Below are 15,514 nucleotides of genomic sequence, written 5' to 3'. Positions count from 1 at the left end.
AATGATACTACTTTATTTTTCTTCTTTAGTTTCTATTGGTTGTAACTTAATGAGTCTTATACTAAGTTTTTTTTTTTCTTTTCTTATTTTTTTCCTTTGATTCTTGGTTTCATCTTTTTATCTTTCAATTATTCTATTTATTTATCTATTTATTTATCTATTTATTTATCTATTTATTTTATTTATTTATTTATTCGGAATCCATTTCAATCTGTTACGATTTCAATTTCAATCCCAACCCTACTTTTTTGCTAACTTGTAAAAAATTAAATTATTACTTATCACTTATCACTTATCACTTATCATTATAACTATTATTATTAATTCTTAATCTTATCAAAGTTTTTTCAATTTTCAAATTATAATTTTAGTTATTATTTAATTGGTTTTTTCTTTTTTTTTCTTTTTTACTTCTACACAAATTTTTATATAATACTATTAATTTGTAATATATATTTATATATATCCAGTTTTAGCTATCATTCAAAAACTTCTCAATTGCAAAATCCTTACCACACTGCCATATTTCTCCCAAAAAATTAAAATAAAGCCTTGATAAATTGTCAAACTCAATACTAATACCTTCGCTGATTCCATCAACCTTATCAAATGTGCACCAAACATAACTATCGCAAGTATCACTTTTGACCCATCCCTTATTTGGCTCGTTTTCAATTTTATTATCTTGAAACTTTTGAGATTTTCTTACTTGAAGATACTCATCTGGGCTAGGTGGTATAATTAAATTCTCAATTTTAATTGAATTAAAATAAAATTTCTTCAATTCATTAGAATCTTTAAAATTATCTTTAAACTCATCTTTTTCAATATCTTTTTCCCATGCTCCATCTTTTTTACAATTTTGAAACCCAGAATTAACCCATAATAATCTATTTTCTTCAATGTCATTGTAATTATCATAAAGATTATCATTAATTGCATTGTAATAAATCTCATTTTCATAATCATCATGATCATCATAATGCTGCTCACTATTAAAATTATTAAAACTATTACTAAAACCTCCCCAAACATGAGCAGGATGAATTGAACATAGTTTTTTGGAGTTGGCGCTTTTAAAATTCATATCTAGTGAACCAACACCTCCTGCAGCTTTATTATTAAAATTATAACTTTCATCGCCAGCTATTGATAAACCTAACCAATATAATTCTTTATCGCCATGAGCTCTTACATAAGCAGGTTCCCAGAATAATAATTGCATTGAAGCTAATGCTCCCAAAAAATGTTTTTTTTTATTAATTGAGACTATTCCGGCTTCCATGAAAAAATGCCAATTTTTATCATCGTGTAAAAAATGGTTATTTAATGTAAAATTTGACACTGGTGGAATATCAAATAAAAGCTGGTCTATTTTGTTGGGCATTAGTTTTTTGTAAAAAAATGAGTCGGATATATCATGTTTATCTTCAGTTTCTCTATCTTTGAAAAAAAAGGCTTGATTGTTTTTAAAACTATTTGAGTAATATTTATGGTTAAAGAAGAAAATTGGATTGATTAATGGGACAGTATCGACGTCCATCAATAAGACATGTTTAAATGACGAGAAAAAATAAGCTAGCATTTTGTTAGAAAATTTTTTATAGTAGCCTTTATAGTTGGGATCAATTGAATTTGAAACATCAACAAACCAAACCTCTTGAGGAGGTAGAATCGTTTTAACATTAAATCTTTGAACTGATTTTAAAAGTAAATTATATAGGTTGTTTTTTTCTTGTTGAGGGGTTTCATCATTATTTTGAATTTCAAGTAGTAAATTTTTCAAATAATTTATTAGGGAGTTATAAGTTGATAAATTTTTTTTGGATATTAAATATGTATTTGATAAATCTCTTGAGATTTTAATAATTTTGGTTATACTTTGCTGAGACAAATCACCTTTGTGAACAATTTGGATAGGTAAATTGTTGTCTAAAGTTCTTAATAGAACTATTAAACTGATAATTTGATCTAAATGTTCGTCCGAAGCAGATAATGCAATGCCCTTGCCATTTAAGGAGTTTTTTAAGTGATTCATTATACAGGAATCAAATTTATTATTTATTTTGATGTTATCGTTATTGTTGTCGTGAGTGTTGTCATTAAATATTTTAATTTTGCTGTAATAGTTCATGTCGTAGACATTTTTGTATAAATTATTCAAGATGCCAGTCTTTTCATTTTTTTGATCGCTTTCATTAGCAGTATATATATCATTTTCATTAAAAATTTTTGTATCATTTTCGTTAAAGATATTTATATCATTTGTATTGGGAGTGTTTAGATCAGATTGCTGGTAGGAATTATCAACCAAGGGATCTAAATTTATCAGAGCATAATAAGCATAAGTGTTGAATGAAGATAAATTGTAGTTGTAATTGAAACGGAGCTGATCTTCGATATTAAATAGATTGTTGTTTGGCAAGTAATCGTCGATTTTAGGCAATTGATTAATAGGTGTGGATTGATTTGTCCATCTTGTATAAGTTGGTAAGATTTTTGAAAACCAGGGAAATAAGTTTGATTCAATTATTGAACAATTTGTATTTGTTGAATCAGTGGTTTTGAATAAATGCGGTTGAATGTTTTTGGTTGATTTGGTTGATAATAATTGAACATCTTTGTGATTTAGAATATTTAGAGACTTGATAGTTCTAGCTTGAGGTTTATTGAGTTTCGAATTTTGGAAATTTGGATTTAAATAACAATTGGCAAATATTCTCAAGTGGTTAATTGAATCAACCATTCTTTTTTCAATTCTGTTATTATTATCCAATATTTTGTCATACTGTGATTCAAGCTGTTTGATTTTTTCCTTGTTATCAGATTCGCTGTCATTCAAGTTCTCATTAACGTAGTTTGATAGTCCATTGTATATCGATTTTTGATAACTATAGTCCGAATGAGTAATGGAATCATTTAAAGGGATTGCACTTGAGTAATTGAAAAACTTCCAATCGACGTTATTCTTAGTTAACGTATTGAAATACAAGTTGCACTTTTGGTTATGGGGTAGACCTAAAAACTGAGACAACGAGTAATCATTTAAAATGGATTCATAAACAACAGAAATCAGACTGAATTTCTCCAACTTTATCTCTCTCTCATAAGCAGGGCCATTACGGCCATCGCTGGTATGGTTCCCAAATAAGTGATCTGTGTTTCGAGAATCTCTGAACCAGAGGCAAAACAGCTGGTAGAGTAGTGTCGCTACAGCCAACAAGACCACCAGATATAGGAGCTTTCTGCTGCGAAAGCTGAGTCTGTAGTAAGCCATTGCTCATCCAGCATCCAGAGGCCAAACAAAAACACGCTCCCACTGCTATTATATCTTTGCACAGATCGGGACACATAATAGCCGCCGCTCGAGCAGTACCAAACACACTGCCGAACAGCACATGGCATCCGGAATGGTGGCAGCAGCACATACTGCAGCCGTGTGCGGCAGTGCACGTGCATTAACCCCGCCAAGAGCTGAGCCGTTCCGCCGCGAAAGAGAGAGGGAGTGCGTCTGTAACGTGACCATATGAGTCACAGGCGAATGCGTGGGGCTGCGTGGGGCTGCGTGGGGCTGCGTGGCTGCGGATCGCATCATTTCCACCTTTTTGTTCTCATTCGGATGGAAAGAACAAAAAATCTGTGAAGCAAAAAATAAATATTTTTTACCTCCAGTTGACATTTTCACACTTTATTGGACGTGAATTGCTTCATCTATATACCCAATTTTATTTGCCATAATCCAGACACTTTTTTCATATTCCATTGAAATATTCAAGACATTCCTCTATCTGTCTTCCCCTGCTATTAGTCATTTGCAACATCCCCAACCATCCTGCTTTTGGTATAAATACCTGAGTATCTGCTTTTAAACCCACATATTTATTCAGCCAAATGAGCAGCAACAACGACAAAGATCTTCCTGATAACGAATTCCTGGACGTCGACTTCAGCGGACTGTTTGGTCAAGAGTACAACAAAGAGGTTAACAAGGAGTTGGACAAGATGACTGTTTCGCTAATTAGTCAAGACAACAACACCATAACTGACAACTTAAGGAAGAAAAGATTACCTGAAATCAGTGCTACTCCCACTGTCCTAACCAGTCGTCATTTGCCTTTGACTTACAAAAATCAATCCAACAACAACAGTAACAGTCAAATAAACAATTCCAATTATAACAACACTGCCAATGACGCTTACGAGTTAAACAATGCCCCATACACTCAGATGAATAATTCCTTTTCAAATTTGTCTATTCATTCCAACAACTCTTCAATTTTTAACAACAATTACAACAATTACAACAACTACAACAACTACAAAAATTACAATAACACAAATACTATCAATGGTGGCTGCAAAATCCCTTCTTTAATTCATAAATGGCACCACAATTTTTCAATTTTATCAATAAAATCTGATCCTATTAATAACATCTTGATTTGTGGAACCCAGGACTCCAAAATCCTAATTTTTGATCTAAATTCTTTCAATTTAATCAAAATCTTACTTGGCCATTACAGCTCTATTTTATCTTTATCTCTATCAAAGGATTCAAAATTCTTAATTTCTTCTGCCTCTGACTCCTTAATTAAAATCTGGAATTTGCCAATTATTCTAGACTCTCCATCGTTGAATTATAACAACTCCATTACAATCTATTCTTTAATTGACGTCGGTGATATCTTTAGTGTTTCCTGGTCTCCATCTTTAAACACAATTTTCTTTGGTTGCCAAAATGCTTCAATTTTATACGTCCACTTATCTCAAACTTTACCTAAAAACGATCCCTCGTTTTTACCTTTAAATCGTTTTGATAAATTTTTTGATTCCAAGGGTCCAACTGGCTTACCAAATAAAAGCTTGTTAAGCTCATCTAACATCAATTTTAACAATGGTAGCACCAGCACCCTCAACACAAATAATAACAACAACAACAGCAACAGTCCCTCATCTTCATCATCTCCTCCTCTATCTGTTTCTCCCTCTTCAATCGATATCACTGTTGATGCTAACGGTAACAGCTTAATTGAGGTTCCATCAAAAAACATAATTCCATATGCGCACAATGGTTTTGTCTACTCTTTGCAAACTTACTCCAAAGATGAATTCTCAAACATAGATTTAAACACAGACAAACCCTTTGACGAGATCCTAATCTCCGGTGGTGGTGATGGTTTAATCAAATTCTGGTCTTTATCCAAACATCCCTCGAATAGCAAATCCTCAAATCAAAAGAAAAGTCCCATCAACTTTCTTTTCTCCCTAGATAACAAAGATAGCGTCTTATCTTTTTACAAAAACTCCTCCTTTCTCTATTGCGGTTTAACAAATGGCCAAATCAAAATATGGGATTTGTCTACTTTACAATTAATCCAATACTTGAAAAATGAAAAAGAAGGCGACATCATGTCTCTAGCTGTTTATAACAACTGTTTATTCAAAGGCACTGATTTAGGTCTAACAAAATATGACTTATCCTCATTTGCTTCCCCAGATAACAGCAACACTCTTACCAACATCAACCCAAACAATAAATGGATCGCACACGATACCAGAGTTTTAAGTATCGAAGTCATGAAAAGAAATAACCAATCTTATCTAATCACAGCTGCAAATGATGCCTCAGTAGCTATTTGGAATCTCGATGGTGATAATTCTTCTTCTTTGATTTCTCTTATCAATTCAAACTCAAATCCAAACCTAAATATAAACCCCGAAGAACCTAACTTTGATTATCACGATTCTAATATTCAAAATGATTTAAATAGTATTGAGAATACTCTTGTCAAAAAAAAAAAAAAATTGGAAAATCTTTTGCTGTTAAAAAATGCTCTAACCAACAATCATTTATTGGAACTTTTGACATATTTTGTATCTTTTAAAACAGTCTCAAAAAACCCAGAATTATTTATTCAAGATTCCAGGAATTGCGCCATTTTTTTAATGAATTTACTTAAAAAATTTGGGGCAAAATCAAAATTAATTCCTTTGCCAGATGGTAACCCAATTGTCTATGGTTGTTTTAAAGCTGCCAAAAAGAATAAAATTCTAACTAACAAAGACTTGAATGCAAAAACTCAAGATAATATTAATAATACTCCTAGAATATTATGGTATGGTCATTATGATGTTATTGAGGCCAATAAAGAGAACGGTTGGGAAACAGATCCATTTGAGCTAACAGCTCAAGATGGCTATTTATACGGTAGAGGTGTGACTGACAATAAAGGCCCCTTATTGTCTGCTATCTATTCCGTCGCTGAACTAGTTCAGTTAGGCCAGTTACATTCAGATGTCGTCTTTATAATCGAGGGTGAAGAAGAATGTGGATCATTTGGGTTCCAAAACGTAATCCAACAAAATAAAGAATTAATTGGTAATATCGACTGGATCTTATTATCCAATTCTTACTGGCTAGATGATACCACTCCTTGTCTTAATTATGGTTTAAGAGGCGTTATCAGTGCTTCTATCTCCATATCAAGCGACAAACCTGATAGACACTCTGGTGTGGATGGTGGTGTATCTAGAGAACCTGCAATGGATTTGATTAATCTATTATCAAAACTAACTTCTGATGATAATAATAACAAAATTTTAATTCCAAACTTTTATGATCCTATAAAACCTGTTACACAAGATGAAAAATCATTTTATGAAAATATTGTTAAAAGAGCTCAAATTGATTTTGATATTGAAACTCTAATGAAAAAATGGAGGTTCCCTTCTTTAACTGTTCATAACATTCAGTTTTCTGGTCCTGGCAATTCCACTATTATACCTCAAAGAGTTGAAGCCTCATTATCCCTACGTGTTGTTCCAGAACAAGATATAACAGAAATTAAAAAAAATCTAATTTCTTATTTGAAAAACTCTTATAACAAGTTGAATTCATCCAACGAATTGGATATCAAAATATTACACGAGTCCGAACCATGGTTAGGCGATCCAAATAATGATTCTTTTAAAATTCTTGATAGAGAAATTGAAAGAGAATGGAAAATCAAACCATTATACATTAGAGAAGGTGGCTCGATTCCTTCTGTTCGTTTCCTAGAAAAATATTTCAATGCTCCAGCAGCACAAATTCCTTGTGGCCAATCTTCCGATAATGCACATCTCAATAATGAGAGACTTTGTGTAACTAATTTATTCAAATTAAGAAATATTCTAAAACGTGTTTTCAAATCATTACCATCAAGAAATCCAAGCAACTGAAAAATAAATTAAGATACAAAATTATACTATATTCTTATATTATATTATACTTCATTACTTATGTGTTTTTAAAAAATTTTTTGTTAATTTCTCATTTCATTTTATTTCTTTATAATATTATTTTTATTTGAAATATTGTATATTGCATCAAAAATTATTTCATTTTCTAGCTATATCATATATTACATTTCATTTCATTTCATTTGCAAACTATAAATATAAATATAAGAATTTTTTTGCTTCTCTGAATTTATTTAACATTCGTAGTATATATATTTTGTATTAATTCCATTAAAAAATTATATGCTTAGCTAAATAAAAATAATCAATTAAAAAATAAGTATCAAGGAAAAATGCCTTTTAAAGCGAAAAAAAATAAAAAATAAAACAAACTGAGAAAAAAATGTAACAAAATATAACAATAAAAATTGCCTAAAAAATATCCATAATTTTTCTAAAAATAAAAACAAACAAATCTTTCTAATAAAATAAATAAATATAAAAATAAAAGAAAACTAATTTATCTCAATTCTTGACTAACACCATGTAAAAACTGGAGGTTTTGATGTAACTGTTTCTAATCTTTCAATAATAACTCTTTTTGTTGCTGGATTATCCTGAGCAAATGATAAACCAATTTCGTTTTCATTGATTTTTTGATTTTCCTTAATATTTTTCTTATTTGGTTGTTTTTTCTTATTCAATGTGTATGGACCAGTTCTTGATTTTCTAGTTATTCTATTATTTGTTGTATTAGGATATCTGTTTTGAACAGGTTTAGATCTAGTCTGTCTATTTTTCGACAAAAGTTTAGTATTATCACTGGATTTTGTTTTTATGTTTTGTTTATTATTTTGAACAGCGGGTTTGGAGGTCTCCTTCTTTACTGAGCTTTTAAGAGCATTTTTATCATCAAATGGATTTTCCTTAATAGGTTTAGATTTATTTGAGATATCAACAATAGAAGCAGCATCACCTTCAGGGATTGTTTCAATATCTGAACTTTTTTGCATCATTGCTTGATGAACCGGTGAGTTTTGATATCTAATATTATCTTTAAGAGAATTTATAGCGGGATTGTTTGAATCTGCAGATGCATCTGTTGAACCATATTCACTATTTCCTGAGACAATATTAATTGGAACATGAACTGGAACATCCATTTCATCATCCCAAATCATGACTCTAGTCCTCCTTGCCAATTCTAATGGACCTTGTTCAGGGCATTTTAAAGTTTCAACAACATTAAATGCCTGGCCTTTGATGACTGCCCATTGTTTTTTCCACATTCTTTCTTTGAAATCCGAATCTCTAGCAAACATTTGTCTAAATAGAAGAGCAGTTTCTTCCCACCATGCTGTGGAAGTTAATAATCTTAAATAATGTTGACGAGATCTTTCAGAAAATGGTCTACCAATTATGGAAATTGGAAGAAATAACCAACCAAAGGGATAGGATCTCCATTCATCAGGGTGTTTCCATGGAAAAGCTAGACCAGAATCAATAGCACCGATTCTAAGTCTCGGAACTTTCTTATATCTAACAATATTTTCTTCATTTACCTCACTGGTTGTGTCAATAGGTGAATTATCTATAACAGTTTCCCATTCGGCTTTAATCATCCAGTTATCCAAACCTCTGTCTGTATTTCTCATAATATAATCTAAGATTACTAGTTTTTCCAATTCTTCAACAAATTGTTGAAGAACTTCTGGTGACCATTGAAATTCAGGATCTTGATCCAGATCATCTGAATAAAGTGTAAAATTATCGGTTAAATTTGAAATTAATTGATCATCATGAGATTCATCAATAACAGAAGCATTTGAATCCAGAATTTCAAGAGAATTTGCAGTTGTACTAGCAGCGGTGACCGGTGAAACTTCTGTTACAGATGGAGCAAAAGGTAATATGCCCCAGCCACCTCTTTCAGTGCCAGGAAGTGGATATTTTTTGAAAAACTGATCAGCTTCCAAGTAACCATTTAAAAACAATTGAAAAGAACCTACTTTTTTGGGCAATGCGTTGTTATTCTTTAAATGTTTTCTCTTTGTGAAATAAGGGTAGTAAAAACAATCAGAGGACATAAAAACGGTATCAGTATAAGGAACAATAAATGATTGTAATTGTCGATCTAATAGGGAGGCAGATGCTTCACAAATATAACCCAAGTTTGGAATAAGACAACTTCTACCGAAGAAACAAGGAAATAAATTTCTATGGATCCATTTTGTCCATTTTGGAGACAAAGGACCATAAGGTTCTTCATCTTTTGGTTTGAAGACTCCAACAATTTTGTGGTCAGTATTGTAAATAAAGTAACTACCAGAAGAACCAGCAGAAATTCTTTTTGGTTCATAGCCCAATTTTTCAATTGCTTCAATTGAGTTTTCAACAATTTGGGTAAAATCAATTTTTTTAATTGGGCCATTATTTTCAAAACCCTCAGGGGGCAAATGCTTTATAGGTTTGATATAAGGAGAAGGTTTGAATACAGAATATTGAATTTCATTAGGAGTGCCTTCGATATTTTTTGGAGAAACGTACCATCTGGGGAATTTTGCAGATATTTCTCTTGTCCATCTTCCAATAATTTCTAGAGACATAATAGAACGAGATCTTTGGGGAGTATGATGAACCATTAGTGATCTTCCTCTTCCTCTTGAGGAATCCTCGACAGCGTTTGATAAAAGACCAATAGTCTCTTCTTCATGAGCATAGCTATCGAATTTTCTATTAATATTATTTTTGGTATTATTTTTGGTATTATTTTTATTATTATTAGCAGTAGTATTATTTTTAGTATAAGTGTTTTTTATTCTAGGAATGTTTGCAGAATGAGCAATTGGTTGATTTTTGATGATTTTATTGGGCAATAAAGTGTTATCTAATTGATTTGTAGCTTCATCATCCTCATCGAATGGATTAGAGATGGAATTTTGGACATGGTTCAATCTATCAAAACCTGTGATTTCATTTTTCTTGGGACTTGATTTAGACTGAATTTTTGAGTTTGGATTTGATTTAGCGGTTGATTGTGATTTTATTGGTGGTTTTGGGACTGGTTTTGTTGGAAGTTTTGAGATTGGTTTTGAGATTGGTTTCGAAACTGGTTTTGTTTGAGGTGTTGTAGTTGGTTTTGACAATTTTGGTATTGGCTTTGAAACCGTTTTTATTTGTTGTGTTTTAGAGTTTGAAACTGGGGAAGATTTAGAGACGAGTTTGCTAGATGATCTTATAGAGGTTACGGATGGAGTAGTAGGTCTTGATATTTTAAGAGGGGGCGAAACTCTATGATTTTTAGGAGGTGAGGGAGGAGATTGTCTTCTTGGAGAAGGAATAACTCTGGAAGAAGAGGAAGGAACTCTGGAGAGTCTTGGAGGAGGAGTTACTCTTGAGTTTCTCCTTGAAATGGGTTGCTGGGTGGGTTTTGTTGAGCTTTTTGAACCTCTTCTTTGTACGGGAGGAGGAGATACACGAGAATTATTATTTGTAGAAGCAGGACTAGTCTTTGTAGTTGGAGATTTTGAATTGGGTTGAGATGTGGGTGGTGTAATGGAATTTCTTCTCGAGGTTGTAGTGATCTTAGGAGGAGTTATGGAATTTCTTCTCGAAATCGTAGTAGATTTGGGAGGAGTAATGGAATTTCGTCTCGAGGTTGTAGTGATATTGGGAGGAGTTATGTCTCTACGAAAAGATCTTGTGGGAGACATTTTTAGGGATGTTGTGGAAAGTCTTCTAGGTGTTGGGGTTGGTTTTGAGTTTATAGGGGAAGGTTTTCGATTGAGGTTTGGTTTGGAAACACCATTTGATTTGGAGTTGCCATTAATGCCACTGGTTCCATTAGTAGTGTTCGTGGTGGTTGATTTAAGCTGTGGTTTGTTGGGAGAGAGAGGCTTTTTAGCAGAGTTATTTTCTGGTGTTTCTGGTGTTTCTGGTGTTTCTGATTTGTTTAATTTGTCTAATTTTTCTGATTTCTCTGGTTTCTCTAATTTTTCTAATAGTTCTTTTTTCTTTAACTTGTCTGGCTTTTCTAAATTAGAACCATTGACGTTTTTAGGAGATGGAATGGCATCTGAAGTGGGAGCAGTCAATGGGGTCTCTGACTGGGAATCTTTTGTATTATCACCCAGCATTAAGACAGTATACTTATAGGACTATATTGGAGCAGGTCAAAGTACGATGGTTTAGTTACTAGCAAATTAACAAAAATGGATAAAGCACAAAAAGACTACCAAATAGAAGCAGGAATAAAGAAAATGTAGGCAGATGAAAGTGGTATTACGAATAAAGAAACAAAGAGAAGTTATTTCATATATTAGATAACAAAAAGCGTATTATGATTATGATTATAATTATGGTTATGATTATGGTTATGATTATGATATGATTATGATATGATTATGAGAATGACAATGAGAATGACAATAATATGCTAACTATGCTGGTTATATGCTGCGACGTAAAAGGGAAAGATATAAAAGTGGTAAAGGACCCAAACAACTTTATTGGGCACCAGCAGAACTTATACCAGATCAAAAAGCGAGTTTCTCACTGGATTTTTCAGCAAACTACGTGAAGAAGTGGTTAAACGAGACAATTCTCTTAGAACAACTTTCCTGAATCTTTTTCTCGCTGTCGATTGGAATTGGTAAATACTCTCTTCTTCCTCTGTTCAGCTGGAACCTCCACGCCTGTTGCTGCTTTCCGGATAGCCCTTGTTTCGAGCACCGGTTATCGTGCTGTGGCGATAATCTGGCCTCTGTTGTGTGATGCAGAGGCCTGTTTTTCGCGGAATAGCGAACTCTCGGCTGCTCCACGAGGGGGGTGTCCGGCACAACGCTGGAGGTGCTGGATGAGGAAAATCGACTCTTTTCCAGCACAAAAAGCAGAACACGAAGAGAATGTTCAGCTTGGGCTTTGGCATCTGTTTGCCTCGTCGACTCGCTTTGAAGAAACAGCAGCAGACTCTGCGAGCTATACGAAGCCAGCCTGGTGCTGCTGAGGGTGGTTCTGCTCAGAACCACACGAGCACCTCGCTAACAAACGACAGTCGACGAGCATCTCAGGTCTGGAGCTGGAGTGCTGTTGCCATCACTTTGCCATTGCCAGTTGTTTTTACTTGAACCACCCAAAAATTGATTAAATGGCCTTTCCTAATTCAGCGACTGCTAATCAAGCTGTAATTGCAGCAACAATCGCCTAGCAACATACTAGTTATATGTCAAAAAAATTACTCTACAAATTGTATAGACTTTTCTACTTTTAAGAGAAAATGCCAAACTCAATTTTCACATTTCAATTTAAATTGACAATATTACATGTGTTTCTGTTTTCTTTTCTTTTCTTTTCTTTTTGGAAGGAGTATGGGAAGACCCTTTAAGTGTTCCGGTTAATAGAGGTTTATCTTCACCTATATCGAAACGAGGATCCGTCGGTTATCGCCAACTTTTAGAAATAATCGAGTTACGAATTCAAATAAATTGATTTATTGAAATTCTGACACAAACCTTTCAATCCTATGCCCATCCAGCAATATAATTGTAGTGATCTATTTCCCCAATTCATGGAGGCAAATACATTTACTGTAAACATATTGGTTTTTTCGGGTTTTTTGAAAGTTTGAAAACTGTTTAATGAGTTGATTAGCCAAAAAAAACAAAAAAAAACACATTTCAAACATAGTTAATAGAAAAAATAACCAATTTCTTCTACAACGCTGAAATCAATTTTCTTTTCTCATAATCATTTATCAATTCATAATTGATACAAATATATATATATATAAGTATATCAAAATTATCTTGATCAGAACCACAATCATAATCAATATTGGTCGTTCAACTCCTACTTTTATTTTTTCTTTTTTATTTTTTATTTTTCTTCCAATCATGGGTTCTTCCTCATCTAAATCATATAAAAAGCAAATAAAATTGCAAAAAAGACACCAAAAACAACTCCAAAAACAACTTTATAATAATAATGACAAAAAAAACCCAGGCCTCATTACTGATAATGAATCAGTAGGTTTTAATATCAACCATCCCGCTTCAAATAATACAGCTCGGCCAGGAAATAATCCAGAAGACTCACCAAATAATGTAGATTACTCAATGCAATTTTTAATGGAAAAATATTATTACTTAAATTCCCTTAAACTTTATGATAACCCCATTTCTGTTCTAAATAATATCGAAAATGTGAAAATGAAGTCTGTAAAACATAAAGCTTTTCTTCACATGCAAAGCATAAATGATATTCAAAATCATAACTTTTTATTCAATAATAATGACTTATCAAATGATTATGATAATTATGACAATACCGATAGTACTTATGATAATAATAATAATAATAATAATAATAATAATAATAATAATAATAATAATAATAATAATAATAATAATAATAATAATAATGAAAATAATAGCGATAATGATGATGATAATTTTAGCTTTTTTTTTCAAATGCCGAGATCTTAAAACTAGTATCAACAGAAATCTTGTTTATTTGCTATAAGTTTTTATTTTTACATCTAAACCACTTTCTATTTTATGTCCATTGAATTTTAATTTATAAATAGTAATAGAAATAATAAACCTCATAAAATTATCAATTGCCTATAAACCACACTACCGTAGATCTGATTTTCGGATGTTGGATGTAAACAAATCTAGACTGAAGAGTTTTTTCTGGGAATTATTACCCGTTTTAGCTTTCTTTACAGCCTTTATCTGCATTTCATCGCATGCAAATGCATACATCTATCAAGCCACTAATCAGGATCTCTCTTCTCCTGATTCTGCTACCAGAAATAAAACACACAATCTTACAATTGTCTTTTCAGTAATCCACTGATTTATAGAAATTTTATCTCCCGTTAAATTATAAGAGGTTTTCTTTTCAATTTATAATTAAATCAACCATACTTTTTAATACCATTTTAATACTATTTTAGTCTAAGTTTTATGAAAACTATTCGGTCCTTATTAAACACGTATGCTATTGTAACAGGTTCAGTGCAATGCTTGTTAGGTAATGTGTGATGATTGATTTTTAAACATATTTGTTTAATAAAAGATTACAGTTTTGGACATTTAACTATATATATATGCTATAATATATCGATATATATTCTTCGCTACTTCTCAATGGTTTTTTCCAGCTTTTATTTTAACACTGCATAGAACGAGTTTTTATTGCTGGTTTCAAAGATTAAATGGGTAAAATGAAGGCAGATTATATCGATTTTGAATTCAAAGAGATCGAAGAAGACGACTTTGTCGACATACAGGTTTTAAACTCTAACTCCAATGATGATGGTTTTGTTTATATCCTGATTTCAGATGTAAATATTATTGTTAATGATAGCATTTACAAAAACTACCGCTTTAATAATCCTACCAATCATATTAATAACAATAATGATGAAATTAGTAATGACAATAGTGATAAAATTAATAACAAAAATACCGATGAAAATAATGATGAAAATAGTGATGAAAATAGTGATGAAAATACTAATGAAAATACTAATAATTTAAATTCCTTACACTATCTTTCTCATTACTCAACTGGTTATAACAATATGTTTAATAGTATTTATGATGACATAATAAGTTTTAAACAAATGAGACAATATGAGAAAGGTTTTTCTAATAAAAATTCAACATATGGACTAAACGTTGATTTTCTGAATTGCCATGGTTACTTAGAACATATTGATTAATTGAACAATTGATTAAAATTTAAGCAATTTAATCCCTTATTCTTCACCTCGAGAAATAAGAAATATGATTCTTTAAAGTGGTAAAATTCAAACTATTCGATAGAAAATAAACAGAGATAGCAATCCCTTTTTAGGAGTGTTTACTCTATGTTTTTTTATTCTACTATTTCTTTTTTCCTAATATTATTAGCAAACAAAAAAAATATTTTTGCTATACCAGTTCAATTATATCCTTGAAAGAGAAAAATGTTTATTATATGATACAATTGAAACACTTGTAAAATATTTGTTATACAGTTGTTTGTTTTGAGACCCTTTGGCTTTTTGTGTTTAGAATTTGCAAAATTCTCAAAGACATAATTTGAAACAATATATAATTTGTAATATAAAAGCTTTGTTCTACAAAATGCCTGCAAATTCTCGAAAAAGAGAGACTTGATGTTGAATAAACTACAAATATTTAGACTTCACAGACGTTACCAAACTTTAATTATTGCTCATGTTACGGTAAATATATGCATACAACACGTAATTGCACATTTAAAATTGTATTCAAGAAGGTGG

The 15,514-nt window shown here is 31.7% G+C and overlaps 5 protein-coding genes across 5 annotated transcripts; 3 read left to right on the top strand and 2 right to left on the bottom strand.

Moving 5' to 3' along the window:
• Positions 1–472: 472 nt before the first annotated feature.
• On the bottom strand, positions 473–3,736 carry ASCRUDRAFT_9509 (alpha-mannosyltransferase; the record flags this gene model as incomplete). The annotated part of the gene is made up of 2 exons (XM_020195167.1): positions 473–3,173; positions 3,720–3,736. 2 exons carry the CDS (start codon positions 3,734–3,736, stop codon positions 473–475), a joined length of 2,718 nt encoding a protein of 905 aa, XP_020045776.1.
• On the top strand, positions 3,685–7,266 carry DUG2 (glutamine amidotransferase subunit DUG2). Its single transcript, XM_020193765.1, has one exon. The coding sequence runs from the start codon at positions 3,892–3,894 to the stop codon at positions 7,219–7,221; it is 3,330 nt and encodes a 1,109-aa protein (XP_020045775.1). The 5' UTR covers positions 3,685–3,891; the 3' UTR covers positions 7,222–7,266.
• A 479-nt stretch (positions 7,267–7,745) lies between these two features.
• On the bottom strand, positions 7,746–11,732 carry LSB6 (1-phosphatidylinositol 4-kinase LSB6). The gene has a single exon (XM_020193764.1). It carries the CDS (start codon positions 11,355–11,357, stop codon positions 7,758–7,760), a length of 3,600 nt encoding a protein of 1,199 aa, XP_020045774.1. The 5' UTR covers positions 11,358–11,732; the 3' UTR covers positions 7,746–7,757.
• Positions 11,733–13,112: 1,380 nt separating this feature from the next.
• Positions 13,113–13,703, top strand: ASCRUDRAFT_71812 (uncharacterized protein; the record flags this gene model as incomplete). Its single annotated transcript, XM_020191994.1, has 1 exon — positions 13,113–13,703. One exon carries the CDS (start codon positions 13,113–13,115, stop codon positions 13,701–13,703), a length of 591 nt encoding a protein of 196 aa, XP_020045773.1.
• A 355-nt stretch (positions 13,704–14,058) lies between these two features.
• Positions 14,059–15,062, top strand: ASCRUDRAFT_77195 (uncharacterized protein; the record flags this gene model as incomplete). The annotated part of the gene is made up of 1 exon (XM_020193763.1): positions 14,059–15,062. A coding segment is annotated over exon 1 (506 nt), but the record flags the coding sequence as incomplete, so codon positions are not given.
• Positions 15,063–15,514: the final 452 nt, after the last annotated feature.

The sequence above is a fragment of the Ascoidea rubescens genome (assembly GCF_001661345.1).
Source record: "Ascoidea rubescens DSM 1968 unplaced genomic scaffold ASCRUscaffold_12, whole genome shotgun sequence".
In the NCBI taxonomy this organism is placed as follows: Eukaryota; Fungi; Ascomycota; class Saccharomycetes; order Ascoideales; family Ascoideaceae; genus Ascoidea; species Ascoidea rubescens.
Note: the sequence above shows the minus strand (reverse complement) of the source record. Positions and strands in the feature narration are given on the sequence as shown.

Coding starts and splice junctions, on each gene's coding strand:
- DUG2 (XM_020193765.1), top strand. CDS start 3,892: ATGAGCAGCAACAACGACAAAGATCTTCCTGATAACGAATTCCTGGAC.
- LSB6 (XM_020193764.1), bottom strand. CDS start 11,357: ATGCTGGGTGATAATACAAAAGATTCCCAGTCAGAGACCCCATTGACT.